Here is a 12,500-nt window from a genome sequence, read left to right on the forward strand (position 1 = left end):
TGTAGCTCGTACCAGCACAACCTGAATCTCCCTCCCTCTCCACTTCCTTGTAGGACGCGTATCCGCCAGCCCATTGGCCCCCTGGAAAAGAAAGCAACGTTTTCATTGGACGAGATCATCTTGATGGGAATTTCGCCTCTTTGAAGGGAGCTGGTTGTTATGGCTCCATGACATATTTTAAGTACAAGTATAATATTCAACGCGGGTCAACAAGCAGTTCAAAACAACAACGTATCTTTATTTAATTTTTTAAAAATGAGTCATGTAAAAATTAAAATAAATCAATAATATATATAAAATTTTAGTCATGTAAAAAAGTAAATTAAGTATAATATTCCACGCTGGTCAACACGCTTTTTTTTCCTTTCATAATTTCTTTATTCATTTAAAATATAAATTAAGTATTATATTTAGCGCGGGTCTACTAGTGGTTCAAAAGAACGACACATCTTTATCTTAGTCATGTAAAAAAGTAAATTAAGTTTTATATTAAGATTTTTATTTTATTTTTTCTTAGTTCAGCGCCGGTAAACAAGATTTAAAAAATAAACAAGTTATTTATGTAGTAATATAATTAAGTAGCATAAATAGCGGAAAATAATATAAGTTAAAAAATGATTCCGTGCCAGTGATCAAGCGATTCTACACCTGTAACTCCACCTCTGAGGAAACCGGAAGTGCTAAAATACTGACTCATATCCGGGTTTTAGGACACATCCCTGCAGCACTACCGGGAGTGAAATGTGGGCACAACAATAAAAAGAACGACTCTCAAATACGACTCGTATCCCTTACCAAAAAGAGCCGTTCAAAAGAATCGGATCGTTCACGAACATAACATCAACTGACTTCACTACGGCGCACAGCTGCAACAACAGACACTTCCGGCGACTATAAGCTAAAAGCTCACGCAGTGTGTGATTCTCTGTCCTTAGCTTCACAGCTGTTTAACTCTTTACAGCTGACAGCGTGCATTCTTGCATCCATTGCTCTGCCCTGCGCAGACTCTAATAATCGAGCACCGAGCAGAGACAGTGCCTCACAACAACATCCTCGTCCTCGGAGTGCCACACCTCTCTAATATCATCTCTCTCAGGTGGTCTCTGTTTACCTGGGGAGTGCAACACATAAACACACCTGTTCTGTGTTCGACACGAAGCTTTACTAGTGCTGCAACAGGCAGGATGAAGAGTCCACCTTGGCCCAAAGGAAGGAAACTGGTTCACCTGGATTTGAAAGGTGCCCCCCCGAGAGTAGGATACCTTCACAGGGTAAGCACACAGCTAGCTTCCTCTGTGGACACATATTTACTCTGTCACTATTTAAACATTCATGTTTGCTGCATCTCCCCAGCTGATCGAGCTGTTCTCTCAGCTGGGGCTGGATGGCCTGCTGGTGGAGTACGAGGACATGTTTCCTTATGAGGGGGAACTGAAGCTGCTGCAGGCCACAGTGCAACCTGCTTACAGGTGTGTGTGTGTGTGTGTGTGTGTGTGTGTGTGTGTGTGTGTGTGTGTGTGTGTGTGTGTGTGTGTGTGTGTGTGTGTGTGTGTGTGTGTGTGTGTGATAGAGATAAAACTTTATGTGCAAGTATGGTGTGCCATAAAAATGCTTTGGTTGCAACATGTGCAATCTTTTTATAGTTTTGTATAATGCATGCATATATCTTTTACGTCTTCTTACTTGTCTTTTTATATTTCGTATTTATTCTTGTCTTGTCACACGATCGTAAACATCCTGAATCCTGAATGAAGTCTGTTTTCTGTTTGCTCTGTTTACAGCCGAGAGGAGGTTTTATCTATGCAGGAATTTGCTAAATGTAAAGGCCTGGAGGTCATCCCGCTTGTGCAGACATTTGGTCACATGGAGGTGAGGCAAACATCTCCTGTGTACAACTGTTGGGGTTAGTTTTTCATGTGGCCGTCACTTCTGTCATATTACAAAGAACACACAGCCATTCACAACAGCATAACATCGACGTGAAATACACTTTGTGATGCAACAGTCTGCATTTATCATCACAGTCCCTGTAACATCCGACATCGCAGCACTACTTTGTTTACAATCAGAGCAAAGGAGATTCTTTTTCTTACTGATACAGTAAACAAACATGAACCAGGCATACTGTGATCCACAAACACACACAGTCTGTCCTGTAATTACTTTTAAAATATTAATTAAAAGTGGAAACGATGTTTTTGGGAATCGTTTCGAAACATGATTTTGCGATACTGAAGTGCGTCAGTGTTTTCTTACACCCGTATCCTCGACTGTAGTTTGTGTTGAAGCATCGGCCCCTGTGGAGCCTGAGGGAGGTGGCGCACTGCGTGGGCACGCTGAACCCCCACAGAGAGGGGGGGGTGCAGCTGGTGATGGAGATGCTGAGGCAGGTGGTGGAGCTGCATCCAGGTTTAAATACGCTGCACATCGGAGCAGACGAGGTACGGAGACATTAATTAATACATTAATATTATTCTTTCCACTAAGTTCAATCTTTTATCCAACTTCAGTCTGAATATTGATTCATTTCTTTTCATTTTAGCGCTTTGATGTATTTTGATCTTTTATGCAGCGTCAGAATTAAGAAAAACACAAACTTTAAACGCCACTTTGTTTACAAAAGTCCGTTGTTCTTTGATTTGGGAAAAGTTTCATCAAGTTTCTGAAACTCCTCAAGGTGTACATGCTGGGCGACGGGGACGAGTCCAAACTGTGGTTGGCCTCACCTGGACGTACGGTGGAGCAACTTTTCCTGAGTCATGTGACCAAGGTGGCCCAGGCCGTCAAGGAGGCGTGGCCACACATGAGCGTCATCATGTGGGATGATATGATGAGAGGCATGAGCCCGGACACACTGAAGGGTGAGTCAACTCAACATCACAGAGGAAGCAGAAGGTTTCTGACGTCTGACGAGGCGTTTAGATATAATGAATGTGTTTGATAGAATCACACGTGTGAGGCAGACGTGGAGTTCAGCTGGGGACATTTAAGCATTTAATTAAAGAGTATTTTAAGTTGCTTCATACGTTTTACTCCACTGCATTTATTTTACACTTATTGTTACTTTTCAAATGAGGGTTTTTGGATCTCACTTCCCAGAGATCGCTGCTTGTCGCAGACATTTATTCATCTTTATAATCCAGTAATATGATGTATCACTGTTTATACGTTAAAAAGTTTGCATTAAGATTTTATTCCCGGTTGATTTGTAATTTATATTTTAGTGAAAACTTTTTTTTTCTCTTCAAGTTTCAGAATGATTATTTTAATATATTTTTTATTTTATATATTTCTTTCTCAATAGCAGCTACTCATAATTTACAAAGGGATTATGCATGTTCAATATTTGCATTTTTATTAATATTTTATTTTGCATAACTATTATATATTATACAGTATACAGTATATTTTAGATAGCCTGTAGTGTGTTTCTACCTCACCTACACATGTTATTTTGTATTTATTTGTAGTATTTCTAAGGTGCTTTTATTACAATCTTTTGTTTTCTGTTATCCATGTAACAGCTAGTGGTCTCGTGGGACTCGTGCAGCCCATGTTGTGGGACTACACCCCTAATCTGGATGTGGACACGACTGGTAGGAACCGTTTCCTGTGGGAATTAATATTCAAACATCTTATCATGACAAATAATCCTGCACATGCACAGAGCTCTGTTAGCGGTGACGTTCATTCTGTTCACCGTGTTGTCCAGTGTCTCTGCTGGAGAAGTACTGCAGCGCCGGTATGTCGGACCTGTGGGCAGCCAGCTCCTTCAAAGGCTCCACCTGCGTTTACACCTGTGTGCCCAGCACGCAGAGGCACGTGGATAACCATGTGCAGTGGCTGCAGGTGGCTGCGTCTCTCTCTGCTGCTGTCAACCTGCAGGGCATCGCCATCACGGGCTGGCAAAGGTATCGGAGGAAATGCTCATTTTCTTTCTGCATGAATGTAATAACTAAATAATCCAGAGCCTCTTTAATAATCCTCTTTATTGCCATCGACACTTTGTCTTGAACGTGTTATTAGTGTCCATTGTGTTCCAGGTATGACCACCTGTCCGTGCTGTGTGAGCTGATGCACGTTGCTCTTCCATCGCTGGCAGCTTGTCTGCAAACACTCATCCGCGGTCAGTTCAGCGCTGAGGCTCAGAGCAGCGTAACCGAGAGCCTGGGCATCTCCTCAGTGGAGGCGCAGGCCATGGGGAGGTGAGGTCCGACATGTTCGGAGCCATGCTGTCAGTGTGTCGTGTGTCGTGTGTCGTTTGTATCTCGAGGGATTTTGTTTGGTGTGTTTTTAGGACTTCTGCGGACGACTCGCTGTTCCCGGGAAGGAGACTGGCCGAGTTAACCGTGGAGCTCGACTCTCTGCTGAACTCGGAGGACATACGGTTCTTTGACAACAACATGTGAGTTATGACATCAGAGGGACGTTGTTCCTAACGACGGCCCATGGCTACGACCCGCCCTGCTCTGCGTCGGTTGCAGTGGTTAGGTTCAGGGCCCGACATTATAATTAGACATTTGTGCTTCTGTTTGTTGCAGGGAGAGTTTGTTTTTCGGACAAACGGGCTTCGTGATAATGGCATGGCGCCGTGATCACGAGATCTTATTTCCAATGTCTCATCGACCTTAAAATAATACTTTGACTTTCTCGCCGAGAGTTAGACGAGAAGATAGATACCGCTCTCGTGTCTGTACGCTAGATATGAAGAAACAGCCTGCAGCTAGTTAGCTTAGCTTAGCATCAAGCGGGAAAGCGAGTCAGCAGATCCTTTGTCTTCTACATTAACTTCTGTGTATAAGTAACAGCAGGATGTCTGTGCAGGTATGTGAGAGGATGGTTCAGCTCTTACCACCGCCAGAGGAAGACGGTCACCTCCCTCATCACCATGCAGATTCACAGCCAAGCGTTAACGTGAGAACATGTTCCTGTTGCACGATTCTGTCTTCCTGAAACGTGTTTAGCCTTTAACCCCACGTGACGTCTCCTCAGGTATTTGACTACATTACAGGAGAAGGTGGCGGCAGTGAGGGAGGAGATGGTGCGTCTGTACCCGGAGTCCACAGCCGAGGAGTGGATCGAGGAGCACGTCAGCCCCGTGGTGGCTCCTCTGCAGAGGATTACTGACGACATCACCGCCCGCCTCAACGAGACGCAGCCGTAGAATACTTTGCACAGAATCAAATGCATGTTCGCAACCGGATCGCTCTCAGATTCTGCTCCTAGTGACACATCGAGCAACTTGTTCAGAGCATTAAGGGAAACAGCAGGAAATATATTCATATGATGGCGCTCAAAGTTAACGCCACAACACATCAGCCCAAAGTCATTGTAACGCCACTAATTGTTTTGACGCCGTTATAACTCTTTGACCGAAGTCGGATTGCAACTAGCAAGTAATTAATAAAGAAAAAGTATTATTTGCATAAAACAAATCTCATGTTGAGTATTAAATATGAAATGAATTAACGCGCAAAGCTTTGCAAATAATCGAGATTAAATATTTGAATTGATCGACAGCCTTGATTCAATTATGATATTGTAATTCATTCCCGATGCGGCTCAGGTTCTCTGCTAACGGCTCCCGCTCTGCAGCAACACAATTATTATGACTCTCACTGGAATACAGAAACGGGCACAACACGCAGGGAGTTGATTTCCCCATCGTGTGTGTGAACACGTTAGCAGCTTGTGTTCTCCACCACTTTGTGCCATAAAGCCGCAGCAGACGAAGTAAAAGTGAAGCTTCTATGGAACCGATGGCGACGTCATCGTCCGGCCATCATGTTGAGCAATCCACATGTACTGAATGAGAAGTGTCTTTAAATTCACAGGAGTGCTTCTACCTGTGTTTGTTTGTATGTTTTATAATTACAATAAACAAAATCAACCATCAAAACATCTTCATTTCCTTTCACGCAGAACCGACGTTCATCGTTTAAAGGGGCAGTTGTTGATTTGGATGTAGTTTCGAAGCTTCATGCCTAACGTTGATATTAACATTATTTTTAACAGGGTTAGTCTGGGTATGAGTTCCGCTCCGAGCGCTTCCAGTAACATGTGGACACTCACATGGCGTGCAACCTTCTCGTCTCCTCAAGTCAAAATGTATTTAATAACCAGATTCACGTTCATCTCACAAAATATTCTGCTTTAATCCACATGTGCTGCCGATCAGCCTCAAACTATTCAAAGCTTTATTAAAAAACCTCCGCGTTCACAGATCCAGGCGTAGAAACACTGAATTAGAATTACAGACTGAAAACACTTTGTCCAAAGTGTTCCTGAGATTCAGTCTTTGGTTCACACGAAGTATTTAAAGACCAAACAAACACATAATTAACTCGTGATGGAAAGCACTCAGACTTGATGACGGTTTGCTCGTACGTTGATCCGCAGGCTGGGTGTGAACACACACGCAGAAGGGGATCGTGCACTGTGTGGTCCACACGAGCACTTTCCATGAGCTTACGTAAACACTCATTAGGTTCAGCAGGAAGGCACGGGGAGTCTGATCTGGAGTGTTTGCCCAAATAGTAATTAGATAAAAAAAAGCTGCAGCTACAGCACGACGAAAGAAAGTCAAACTGTTTTAGGGAACTTTGCCTAAACTATGAAACATTTGAGTGACCAAACATTTATAATGTGTAACATTTCTGCATATAAATTCAAAAGACGAGTCTCCCTGTGTTTCTACATTCAGAGCGTCTCTCTCCTGTCGTGGCGTCGTCTCCCCTCTGAGCAGCGCCAGCGTTGTTTTAAGACACTTGTTGAAGCTTTGGATCAGAGAGGAGGAGACCTCTGTGCTGCTGCACCAGGAACGCTGAAGGAATTACACATTATACGTTTGGGTGACGTTGTCATCCCACTTCACATGAAAATTAAATCCCTGCTATAACCCCACCTGACATAACACAACTGGAAGAGGCTGAATGCTTCATGCACATGCCGACAGTGAAACATCATTAAACCGTCACAGAGAGATCAGTTTCTCAGCTTCATCATCTGAATCACTGCTGTTGGCCAAAGAATCCTCCTCTTCCTCTTCCTCTTCCTCTTCTGCGTACTCGGCCTCTTCCTCCTGCTCCTTGCGCTGCTGCAGCTCCTCCAGCCCCAGGAAGCGCTTCAGCAATACAGCCATCGCCTCCACGTCGCTGACGGGGAACAGAAGGAGAACGAGCAAACACTGCATTATGCAAAAGCTTTTTTTATTTTATCTTCCAAATATTGTTTGGCTTTAATAATAACTGAATAATCAGACAATCGGAATACTTTGATTCAACAACGCTCATAATGACTCTTCTGTGGACGAGCAGCTGTTGCTAAAGGCATAATAAATCACAGAAACTAGCACTACAGGTGAGAGGGAAATGTTTTGGGGTGAACTGTCCCTTTAAGGATTATAAGTACCTGCGTCCCCCCAGTGTGGCACTCTGAGTCAGGGGGTAGGAGAAGCCCGCAGCCAGCCGCAGCATCAGCACGTAGCCCTTCCCCAAATAACGAACCTTCTCCTCCTGGACGCAGATGTCACACAGCTGTGTGAGATCCAGCACAACTGAGAGAGAGAGAGAAACGACTTTGAATGTGCCGTGTCACACGCCCGTGGAGACTGACCCGCTCTGTGGCGTTACCCTCTGGTACCGACCTTTCTCGTGCCCCTTCTTCCACAACGTCAGCACTAGAGCGTACAAGCTAAACGACTTGAGCTCGATCAGGTTCTTGGTTTTGTCGAACACCGCCTCCTCCCACTCCTCCATGTTCTGCATGGCTACGAACAGACAGCCGGTCACGTAGAAAAGCTTCCACAAGACGCTGTCTGTGGGATCCGCACAACGCAGGGAAATAAGTTGCAGTGTTTATAGAAATGATTTAACAGATGAGCTGACGTTCGTGTACCTGAGCTGTAGTATGCAGCTGCCAACCCCACAGACGCTATACCTGCAAATAAAATGAGGCTTATTATTGATTGACAGATGAAAAGTGCAGTTAGAAGATCCATCAAGATGTGGCAACAGGCGGCAGAGGGGGCAAGTTTATACTACAGACTTTTACACTAATACACCAAATGAAAACGAAAAATCAGCAATATTATTAAGTCATACAAATTTCCAAATCTTTAGAATATGTTTCTCATTATTGATTCATCTGCAGATTATTTTCTAGATTAATCGTTTGGTCTCCAAGGTGATAAAGTCCCAAGAATATTCACTTTTAATTTGATATTTAACAGAGAAAAGCACCAAATCTCCGTATTTGACTGAAAACTTCTCCTGAGTTGCACAAATAAAATGTAGATTCAAACATGAGAGTTTTAGTGTTGCATTAAGGGTTAAACATATGTGTAAAGCCACTACAGAGGGCCATAAACACTTTGCAGGTCTGTTAGTTTGGAATGTGCATTTCTCTTGGATAGATTGAACATGTGCACACACACTTACCGACAAGAAGAGACCAGGAGCGAAGGCCCGGAGATCTCTTGAGGTGGAGCCGGGTGAAGCTGTGCTCCTCGACCGTCATGTATCCCATCTGCACAGAGCCACATGAAAACTTTAATAAAATATATATCACGTGATATTAATACCCCTACTTTAGAGGACCAGTTCACCCAAAGCAAAAATATATTTGGTATTACAGCAACTTATTAAATGTTTGTTTTTTCATACAGTATTAACAAAACAAAGACAATGCCATAATGTATGCCTCAAATCCAAAAGTGAGGGGAAAACAGGTAAAAATAGACAAATTACTCATAATAATAAGTAGAAAAATACATTAGAATTCATAGGAATAATAATCACTAAGGGGAGATAAATAATACAAGAATAAAAAATGCTAACAGTAGATTAAAGCTGATTGCGAGACACCGGGTCTAGAGTATGTCCTCATAAGATGTCATCATAGTGTGTGTTTTCTAATAAACGGCGTATTTATTGCCTTAATGTTTCAACACCAGCGAGTCTCGAGGAGACACTTCAAGACAAACACTTACTCGCTCTAAATCTAGTTTTAATATTAGCATTATTACAGTTTAGAGCGTTTAGGTTGCATATTTCTAAACGAGTTTAATCACATTAAACTGGGCCCAGGCAGTGTACTGCATACAGATGTATATAGAGTGGGAGTTAATCCAGCCACAGTCCAGAAACAATGTCCCAGTTATTTAGCATAATCCAGATATGTTGCTCTTTTCTACCAGAAGAAATGCTGTTAACAGTTTTAATTAATTTCCTTTCGTTTAAAGCAGCACAAGTCCACCACCTCCACTGCACTGCTGTAGTACAGATGTGGATATCTAAATATCTCAGCACATGAAACACAAACTATCTGTATGGCGTTATATCAAGAGAGCTAAGAGATTTAATATATATGTATATATATATATATATATATATATATATATATATATATATATATATATATATATATATATATAACATTGAATTCGATCTAAAAACCCAACAAGACAAAGATTCTCCTGCTGATGATGGATTGGATGTAATGGACACTTCCTGTTTCATAAAAGATACCAACTATGAGGCATTTTGTATAACTTACCTTAAACTCTTCTTTCTTTCTGTAAATGTTCGCCTTGCAGTATTAGCAAAAGGGCATTTGCACGAGGAAACACATGTATTGAATTATAAGGAAGTTCTATTCCTATTGCAACAACATGCACTGGGTGATACTTCCTTCCTGGATCCGTCTGCGCTGATTGGACGGCCTCACCTTCTCACCGCCTTCAAAATAAAAGCTTTAAATGCATAATGTAAATTTACCTCGAAAGCCTTTCGTTCTTTACGACCACACAATGGTATAAACTAATTTTCTTTTCTTTTAGGTAGGTAGGTAGGTAGGTAGGTAGGTAGGTAGGTAGGTGTACTTTATTGTTCCCAAATTGGGGAATTCTTCAGCATTTTATCAGACATTGCACAGGAGTAAATAAATACACAGTAAATATTTACATATCAAGATATATATATATATATATATATATATATATATATATATATATATATATATATATATAATCTATCTAGACAATAAACAATATAAAGAAATTAGATAAAATACACTATAATATACCAAACTATGACACATAACATATAAACATAGGATAAACATACTGTATACATTAGGAAAGTGTAATTGGGGGATCTGCTAGGAAAGACATCAGATAAAGTATGCAATATTTTAATAATAAAAATAATTGTATTTATTTTTTCAATCATTCGATTATGTATTTATTTGTGTTATTATTATTATTATTATTAATAATTATTATTATTTTCTTTTATTTATGCCATTGTTTTGCTTCACACTCCATTCCAGTAGGTGGCGGTAACGCCCTCAAATCGTCAAAGAAAGAAGAAGAAGAAGAAGACCACTCTGTTCGCGCATGCGTACTTGATTCACCGGGGGTGTACAATGGAATCGGACGTCAATAGATATCACTGGCTTACTAGGAGCCCTGACGCCTTTGAAAGCACTTTTAATTACCGGTATTTATGAAATAACCGCGGAGGTTCAAGCAAGGAGACGGTGACACCGCCCACAGACGATTTCAATATTTAAAAAAACGCTATAAACCAAAAGACTGCCGAGTAACTGCCGACCTGCTGTGTGTGTTAGTGCTAGCTCGACATTTTGAACCGTTGGCTGCTCTTCTGACGGTCCTCTGCATTTCTTCCATGTCAGAGCAGTGACATAGAAACCGTCAGGTGAGTTACAGGTAGCTTCATGTTAGCCTGTCACACTGTCAAACCACAGCTAAACAAATACCCCTGTCATCAGATAAAGGTCTGACGTTAGCTAAACAAATATCCACGAAGCTAACTCACGTTAAAAACAATTATTCAGGGTTCCTACGGGTGCTGGGAAGGCTTAAAAACAGTTCACTTAAAGGTGATGTTTTCAAGGTTAATAAGTGATTAAAACTAATACAGCTGTACGGTGCTGGAAAAGTGTCTTTCAAGGTTTGGAAAGTGCTTGTATTTTGAATAAACATGCTTGAAATGTATGTTGTATATGATGCTAACACACAGGTGACATATTTTGACACCATAACATCTAATTGATTGTAATGCAGAAGTGCAATAATCAGTATCCTGTATATTAGTTTGTATTTTAGGCCTACCACAGATTTAAGGTGCTGGAAAAGCTTTAAAAATTCACCTTGAAATGCTTGAATTTGACTTTGGAAAATGTATCTGACCCAGATTATCGATGGTTTTACTATTAGGGGTTGAAATGATTTAAATATTCACCACAGAATCATAATGTTTCTGTATTTTATATCATAGGAGTGTGGACGTATTGTATAGCCCCTGTGTGTAATGTGATGTAACTGCTTTTGTAGCTGTTTTTGTTGCCACTGTGTATATGATTAACGAGCCGTTTAAATTTTAATGACAGGATATTAGTTTGTGTTCCCACCATTATAGAGCTGTTGATGTTTATGATTAGTGGGCTGCTTGTGATAGGACAGGGCCAGCCAGAGGAGGGCGGAGCTGACCGACAAAAACAGTCTTCAACGCTTCAGAGGAAATGATCAACCTTGGGAAGCTAATGGTGCTGTTATCTATATATCACCCTCAATTTACAGATAACCGGCGAGGAAAATGTCTGAGGTCGACATACCAAAGCGCAAGGAGAAGTGTGAGAACTGCACGAAAAAGGTGAGTTTCTGGATTAGTATTTGTTACAGCTGTCTATTTTGATAATCGATTAATCGTTAAGGTAATTTTTCATGCAAAGATGTCTTTTTGCTGTTTTATATCATATTAAAATGAGTATCTTTGGGTTTTGGACTGACAAAACAAGACATTATTGATTGATCTTCCACACGCAGTGCAACAAGAAGCAGAGTGACGATGATGCCAACTCGCACCAGGACAGAGAGGAAGTCAACGGACAGGTACGTTCAGTTTACTCCTGTTATACTAATGACACTGTGTGTAGTTTAAAGCATGTGTGTGTTTACTAGGACGGACTTTATTCTTTGTGTCTCTGAGACCACAACGTTGGGTATCTGCAGAATCGGACTGCCTCCTCTTAGTCGATTCGTTAACTAATTGGTCGTTTGGTCTTCGTTTGGATTTTTCTTTAGCTTATTAAAAATGTTTAAATTATTTTTTCATGCTGAGTGACTTATGAAACATATGAGCACATATTTGGTAAACACAAGATTTAAAGTGTTGCTTGTGCAGGATTCTTTGTGGAGAATCTGTCGATTTAAAATAAATAATCCGTTAGTCGGCAAAATGGAATAAGTGTTTGTCGACTAAGAATGTTTTTAGATGGAGAGCCGATTGCTTTATGCAGCCATATAAATAACATAATTCTCAATCTGTGAAACAAATATTCTACTCTCCTAAAGGAAGAAGAACATAGCACACAACACGACTCAGTTATGTTGCTTCTTGTTATTTAAACTTCTTCAACACAGAACTAGAAATTCCAATAATGAACCGGTCCACAACTAAACTGCTGGAGAAACCTTT

General features: G+C 41.0%; 4 protein-coding genes across 5 annotated transcripts in view; 2 read left to right on the plus strand and 2 right to left on the minus strand.

Moving 5' to 3' along the window:
* The window catches only part of ogfod3 (2-oxoglutarate and iron dependent oxygenase domain containing 3), a 21,827-nt gene extending 21,770 nt beyond the window's left edge, over positions 1-57 (minus strand). The window contains exon 1 of the mRNA XM_029455715.1: positions 1-57. This exon is cut by the window's left edge and continues 167 nt beyond it. The gene's annotated coding sequence lies outside the window, so the exon portion shown is untranslated.
* Positions 58-720: 663 nt separating this feature from the next.
* On the plus strand, positions 721-5,915 carry hexd (hexosaminidase d). The gene is made up of 11 exons (XM_029455714.1): positions 721-1,271; positions 1,354-1,469; positions 1,782-1,869; positions 2,277-2,441; positions 2,678-2,861; positions 3,525-3,596; positions 3,713-3,911; positions 4,044-4,205; positions 4,298-4,405; positions 4,825-4,914; positions 4,993-5,915. Exons 1-11 carry the CDS (start codon positions 1,185-1,187, stop codon positions 5,162-5,164), a joined length of 1,443 nt encoding a protein of 480 aa, XP_029311574.1. The 5' UTR covers positions 721-1,184; the 3' UTR covers positions 5,165-5,915.
* Positions 5,916-6,096: 181 nt separating this feature from the next.
* Positions 6,097-9,713, minus strand: cybc1 (cytochrome b-245 chaperone 1). Its single transcript, XM_029455717.1, has 6 exons — positions 9,556-9,713; positions 8,439-8,526; positions 7,897-7,938; positions 7,646-7,816; positions 7,411-7,555; positions 6,097-7,154 (listed from the first exon to the last, which is right to left on the minus strand). Exons 2-6 carry the CDS (start codon positions 8,524-8,526, stop codon positions 6,974-6,976), a joined length of 627 nt encoding a protein of 208 aa, XP_029311577.1. The 5' UTR covers positions 9,556-9,713; the 3' UTR covers positions 6,097-6,973.
* A 669-nt stretch (positions 9,714-10,382) lies between these two features.
* The window catches only part of narf (nuclear prelamin A recognition factor), a 9,160-nt gene continuing 7,042 nt past the window's right edge, over positions 10,383-12,500 (plus strand). The window contains exons 1-3 of one of the 2 annotated variants that reach the window (XM_029456869.1): positions 10,383-10,718; positions 11,603-11,675; positions 11,849-11,914. In XM_029456869.1, coding sequence (XP_029312729.1) covers positions 11,619-11,675; positions 11,849-11,914 — 123 coding nt within the window. In that variant the 5' untranslated portion in view covers positions 10,383-10,718; positions 11,603-11,618. The remainder of the gene's footprint in view (positions 10,719-11,602; positions 11,676-11,848; positions 11,915-12,500) is intronic. The other variant, XM_029456868.1, reaches the window with a different exon arrangement.

The sequence above is a fragment of the Cottoperca gobio genome, chromosome 19 (genome assembly GCF_900634415.1).
Source record: "Cottoperca gobio chromosome 19, fCotGob3.1, whole genome shotgun sequence".
Classification (NCBI taxonomy): domain Eukaryota; kingdom Metazoa; phylum Chordata; class Actinopteri; order Perciformes; family Bovichtidae; genus Cottoperca; species Cottoperca gobio.

Bases quoted from the DNA above. Each gene is read 5' to 3' on its own strand.
- hexd (XM_029455714.1), top strand. From the start codon at position 1,185: ATGAAGAGTCCACCTTGGCCCAAAGGAAGGAAACTGGTTCACCTGGAT. The intron at 1,272-1,353 runs GTAAGCACACAG...GCATCTCCCCAG, and splicing joins GAGTAGGATACCTTCACAGG to CTGATCGAGCTGTTCTCTCA. The intron at 1,470-1,781 runs GTGTGTGTGTGT...CTCTGTTTACAG, and splicing joins ACAGTGCAACCTGCTTACAG to CCGAGAGGAGGTTTTATCTA.
- cybc1 (XM_029455717.1), bottom strand. From the start codon at position 8,526: ATGGGATACATGACGGTCGAGGAGCACAGCTTCACCCGGCTCCACCTC. The intron at 7,939-8,438 runs GTAAGTGTGTGT...TTTTATTTGCAG, and splicing joins CTCCTGGTCTCTTCTTGTCG to GTATAGCGTCTGTGGGGTTG. The intron at 7,155-7,410 runs GTACTTATAATC...GTTCCCCGTCAG, and splicing joins GCCACACTGGGGGGACGCAG to CGACGTGGAGGCGATGGCTG.